Source organism: Dendrobium catenatum, unplaced genomic scaffold, assembly GCF_001605985.2.
Source record: "Dendrobium catenatum unplaced genomic scaffold, ASM160598v2 fragScaff_scaffold_1656, whole genome shotgun sequence".
Classification (NCBI taxonomy): domain Eukaryota; kingdom Viridiplantae; phylum Streptophyta; class Magnoliopsida; order Asparagales; family Orchidaceae; genus Dendrobium; species Dendrobium catenatum.
The window spans coordinates 59,921-66,111 of record NW_021320118.1 but is presented as its reverse complement, the minus strand read 5'-3'; the positions used below and the strand labels follow the sequence as shown (position 1 = coordinate 66,111).

Sequence of the window (6,191 nt, the reverse complement as noted above, 5' to 3'; positions counted from 1 at the left end):
AAGGCCGGCGGCGACGTGACGGCATGGTGGCCAATTTACGGGATTTGTCTGGATAAGCATGCGAAAGGATGGCCAGTTGCGACCAATTTATGGGATTTGGCTGAATAATAGCGTGAAAGGAGCAGTGCAACGACCGATTTACAAGATTTGGCTGAATAGGCGCACGAACAGCATGCCGACGTGCGTCCCGTTTACGGGATTTGGCTGAATAAATTGATGAACCGACCGGGTTCTGGTCAGGTTGAATAGTGTTGTGTCAGTTCCGGGTTGGATCCAAACCCGACCTGTCACCTAATTTTGATAGACCTAGAATTGACTAATATTTTGATGACAAAGAGAAATTAAATTTATCATATGGAGCTTTACAAAGACTCCATGGAGATATATCATGTCATGATTGTCCATACGCATTGGTGTACTGTTGCTCATGTAGTAGTTGGTGGGTGTAAAAAAGTCTAAAATCATATTCTTATATTTATAGATTTTTTGTGGAGACATTTTAATTATTCCGTCTAAATGTTCAAATGCTCTATTGGGATCTCTAGAATTATTACTTCAAATATTTAATATTTTTCAAATATTTGAGTGTCTTAATGACATTAAATTTGCCTAATGTTAATGCATATTACAAAATAATATCACATAATTATTAGCCATTAAATTAAAATATTTTACATGCATGAATTAATAGTTAAATATAGAAATGAAATAGCTTTAATTTTTGAAGTTGAGATGAGGACTTTTTCTACTCTTAATGCTCTCGAGTCTTTCGGCAACCCGATATATATCCATCTACTCTCGGCCGGCCGGCGGGCCTTCCTTCATCGGCTGCCTGACCCGATCGGAGCCCATGACATGAACGGCCAGATGATCGCCGATGTAACCATTACGTCATCGTCGCCGTTACAGTTGGCATCACTGTCACCGTCGCCGACCAACCCACGTGTACAGACGCAAGTCACGCAACCGCGCTCTACTTTCACACGCTCCACGGCCTCATGAAATAACGTGGTCCCCAATCTACCCTCAAACAAAATCTTTAATGCCGTTCATATCCTCGAACCCGACCTCTCGTGTCCATAAAGACTCCCCTCCTCCCTCTTTTCCCAGAAATTTCAACCTCTTAATTCCTTCTCCGGCGATGTATAATCCCGTTACACAGCTACCGCCGGGCTTCCGCTTCCACCCGACCGACGAGGAGCTCATCATCCACTACCTGAGAAACCGGACGGCGGCGGCTTCATCGCCGTCTCCGGTCTCCATCATCGCTGAGGTTGATATCTACAAGTTCGATCCATGGGATCTTCCCGGTAATCCCATACATCCTAACACAAACCCGTGTTTCTTTCCGTATAATCCAAAGTGTTTGATGAAATGCCTATTGCAGAGAAGGCTCTGTTCGGCGACCGCGAGTGGTATTTCTTCACTCCTCGGGATCGTAAGTACCCTAATGGTGTCCGGCCGAACCGAGCGGCGGTGTCTGGGTACTGGAAGGCGACCGGGACGGACAAGGCGATTAGTTCTGGGAGCAATAACGTTGGGGTGAAGAAGGCTTTGGTGTTCTACAAGGGAAAGCCACCTAAAGGGTTTAAAACAAATTGGATTATGCATGAATATAGACTGGCTGATTCGCAGAACAGTAACAAATATAGACCCATGAGCATGAGGCTTCCAGATCATTCCATGAGGGTAAAAACTTTATCTTTTTCTTCGAAAAAACTGTTTGCCTTTTTAAGATAGAAAAATATTTAATTTGATGGGCATAAAGTCATCATAGATGCAGATTTCAGGTGATCCAAAGCTCAAATACAAATAAAAATTTATACTTATTTGGTCCAAAGTTTTTGTCTTAGTAAATATGATAATCTGATTAAATTTTTTAGTTAGGATAGATTTCAGAACTGTTCTCTATGTTTATTTTTTAATTAAAATATTTTAATTGAATTTTTTTCCTTGTTTGAATGTCAAGTTCAGGTAGCTGAAATATTTAGTAAAAAGGACTTGCGAGATATTGGACCGAATGAGTTGCAATTAATAGATTGAGTGAAAGAATAATAAAGGAAACCATAAATAACATCGTCTGTGCTTTATCATAGTAACGGTGAATGAATTTCCCCAAAAAATATAAAACTTCTAATGCTTTAGTTTTTTTACGTACACCTGTCATAAAATTATGTGATATAGGACAGGTGTCATCATATGATTCTTCCTCAAAATAGTGTGCTGTTTTTTCTTTTAAGAAAAACCTGCTACAACTAAAAGCAGCCTTTGAAGGGCTTCTATGGTTGCTTATATTTGGATAGAACTCGAACGAACGAGTCTAAGCTCAAAAAAAAATTTGATTTTAAGTTGCTTTTGTAATCGAGTTAATTATCTTAATATTAATTTTATAAATATTTTTTTCATAATTATTAATCATGATTAATCAGGCAAAAGAATATCAAATGTTTCTTTATCCTTCTCTAATCTAATGTTCACTATATCGATCTGATATTATTATGCTCTTCTTCTTCCTTTACATCAGATGGACGATTGGGTTCTTTGCCGCATATACAGGAAGAGCAGGCACCTTCCACCCCCAGTAATCATTGATCAAGAACTTGAAAACTCTTGTGCAGATGATACCTACATTCCCACACAAAGCCTTCCTCTGCAACACAATCTACTAAAGCTTCCAAAAACCTCATCCATTTCAGAATTTTTCGAAGATTTCTCACAGCTTTCTAATGCCTTCGACATCCCACTTGACCTGCCGAGATTTGATAAAAATCCGCTCATTGGCCATCCCATTTCAAATCTGCTACAAACAAACGATGATAACAACGATACCAAAGCCTACTTCCTACCACAGCTCTCCCAAATAGAATCCTCCGATCATTCTCTTAGCCTAAAGCACCAGAAACACGATGAGAGGAACAGCAAAGAAGACACTAATGGATCCTCACAGAACTTCTCGGGACTTTTTGATAACTCTCAATACAGCTTGCTAAACCAGCCCTTCTTCAGCCAGCAGCTGCTCATAAACTCCCTCTCTGGCTTGCAGTGATTTTCAGAAAAAGCAATATATACTTCATATATATTAGAAACAAGATATTAAAATTTGGATCGATCGTTGGTGGAAGAGCTTAATAATTGCCAAATATATTATTTTTAAAGACATTTTGTGGTTGATAACTGTATCATCCATCTCTGTAATATTATATATATATTGTGATAATTATAATTTATATTATCATCCATGCCTCCATGGCTCTAAATGAAAGCAATATTTGCGATAGCTACCTCAAAGAAGCATAATATTAAGTTAAGTGTTGCAGAGATGATGATGCTTAGATGGATGAGTGGCTTTACCCTTAGAAATAGGATATGAAATGAGCATATATGTGAAAAGGTTGGGGTATCTCCAGTGAAAGATAAGATTAGAGAAAGACGCCTTAGATGGTTTGGTCACATTAAACGGAGGCTTCCTTCCGATGAACCGGTTAGGAAAGTTGAGGTTTTAGATTTGTCTTATGTTAAGAAAGATAAAGGCAGATCTAAAAAGACTTAGTTAGAAAATATCTTTCTTTATTAGATTTAAATGAGAATTTAACTTTTAACATGACACAATGGCGAAAAAGGATTCATGTAGCTGACCTCATGATGTAGTGGGACAAAAGCATGATGTTGTTGTTTTACGTCAGAGGGTACAATATCATGAACAGTACTTAACTGAATGGAAGAATATGAAAGGAATCCTTATCCATAATAAATTAAACCAGCTTTAGTGCACGTTGTAATCCAATGAGGATGGGATGGTGATTTGCATAAGATTCAAAGTTTTGGAATTAAGAGGGAGAGAAGAATACTCCAAGGTCTGATAGCGACTCATTGAATGGCATGATAAAAGAGGCTCAATAATGCATGTAACGGTCTCTTTCATTTATTTTTATTACGATATAAAGTTTCAGCCAATGGAAAAATATTTTTATTTATTTAGATAATATCATTGATTTGAAAAATCAAGGCTACTGTATATGAAATATGAATGAATGAATAAAACAAAGATAGGACCTTCAGCTATTAATGATACATATAGTATGTAATAGCTAGCTAGCATTAGATAGCTTTATAAACAGTTGAAAGCAGCTTATTAAATAGTTTTCAATTGATATATGGCTATATCAAATATTAAAAATAATTCCATTTTTGGAGTGGTTGAGGAGATGCCTACAATGAATATCGTAAATGAGATATTTTATTTTATTGATTATTATTTACAAATAACTAATATATAGATTATACTTTTTTTATAATATATATACATATATATAAACTAAATTCATTAAAATAATGCCAGATATCTTATTATAAATTCTTATCAATTTTATTTAATTTGAATGCTTTTGCACCATAAAATAAGCGAATAATTTATTTCACTATTTAGACTATTTGTTAGGTTTTTTTTTGGATAATATTAGTTGAATGATAAAATCATCTTAAAATTTCACTTAAAATGATAGCATTTTTCAATGACTAAGAAACTATTTGGGATAGTAGCAGCTTCTTATAGAGATTATTGTAAAGTTATTGTGCTTAAATTAGTTTTTTTGAAAGTTTTATAAGAAGTATATTTTTAGCACACCAATTTCTTGAAAGCAAAGAAAAAATAAAAGCTAAACGGAAATTGTGGTTATAATTGGAAAAGCAAAGCAGCATGTAAGTTGTCCCAAATAGGCCTAAGGTTTCGTTTGAGACGATTTTTTTATTGCTTCTTAAAACAACTTTCCGGTTCAAAAAGTTAAAATTTTATACTAGAAAGCTGCTTTAAGAAGCAGTAAGAAAGTCCAGCCTAAATCTAATTAAAAGTATTTTCTTAATAGACTTGTTGCGTCCAGGAATATTCGCGACGGTAGAGAAAAATAAAGTTTAGCGTCCTAGCATTGTACGAAGATCCTGCACTCAAGCATAAAGAGAGAAGTAAAACACCCGGTCTTTTTTACGTGAAAAAATCGAAGAGGGAAGGACCACGGGGCCTCGCCCAGGTGAAAGGATTCCACTAAACTTGAGTGAATTACAAGGGTTGACCCATCCCATCCCTTGATTTAGAGGTGATCAGTTTACAGTAATTTGGGGAGCTTGTCAAAGGTCTATCGACTGTCGGGCAGGAGTTTGACAGCTTCTGTGCAGAAGTTCAGCTGACAATGAACAATCCAACGAAGGTCCAGCGGTGGATGACGGATGGCGGCTGGGCGGTAGTCCGACTAAGCTCGGGCTGAAGTTTGGCAGCGGTCGTTTGCTGGGCGAAGGTCTAATTGCGGTTGGCGGTCGGGCGGTGGTCCGACGAAGGTCAGGCTAAGGTCTGACTGCGGTCAGAGCCAGGTGGAAGTCCGGCGGCAATCGATGCTCGGGCGGTGGTGCTGGAGTTCCTAAGGCTTTAGAGCTCTCTCCAATCTATAGCCAAAGGTCTCCATTATATAGAGAGTATGGGTCTATTTTTAAATTTTCATGAGTGGCACACCCCGTAAATATAAAGAAGAAATGGGGCATGTTCAGAGTGCTCCATCGGATGGCTTGTATTGATTTCCCCCATCATAAAGAGTTTTTTAACTGTTTAAGGGCCTTAACGATGTCGGAATTTAGCGATCTTAGGCTCGTTGGATTTTTTTTGTCAAGCCGTTTGATTTGATTATTAGCATGCCATATTTGGATATATTTTGTCATCCAAATAATTCTTTGTCCTTCCAAATGTGGTTTGGGCCCTTGATTTGGACCCATTTGGGCCCGGGTTGGATCGATTTTGTTGTTGTTAAATGTTTAGTTTGACAATAAGTTTGTTGAAATTGAAACTCAGATGATCGTGAATTTAACTTTGAAAGTTTTCAACTTGAATATATCCTGAGATTTGTGCTCTATCAAAGAAATTTTTTGATGACGTATCAAATATAAATTAATTTCATAATTATAATGACTCATGATTACCAAAATTTGACTTTGTTAATTCATAATTTTAATATTTAGCCAATTTTTTTCAATTTCGTTTGAACTTTTTAGTTACATCCAAAATGATTTGACAAATATCCTTACTGCTTAGAGCACATTAGAGCACAACGTGAAAAAAGCAGCATCATTTTGTCTTTACTTCTACCTATTAATTGCAATATAATAATTTGTTTTGAATTTTTGTTTATATATACATTCAAAATGATTTG

At 36.6% G+C, this 6,191-nt stretch overlaps 1 protein-coding gene across 1 annotated transcript; it reads left to right on the top strand.

The window, feature by feature from the left end:
- Nucleotides 1-1,046: 1,046 nt before the first annotated feature.
- Nucleotides 1,047-3,257, top strand: LOC110105798 (NAC transcription factor 29). The gene is made up of 3 exons (XM_020835443.2): nucleotides 1,047-1,310; nucleotides 1,388-1,689; nucleotides 2,525-3,257. The coding sequence occupies exons 1-3, from the start codon at nucleotides 1,142-1,144 to the stop codon at nucleotides 3,044-3,046; spliced, it is 993 nt and encodes a 330-aa protein (XP_020691102.2). The 5' UTR covers nucleotides 1,047-1,141; the 3' UTR covers nucleotides 3,047-3,257.
- The last annotated feature ends 2,934 nt before the right edge of the window (nucleotides 3,258-6,191 follow it).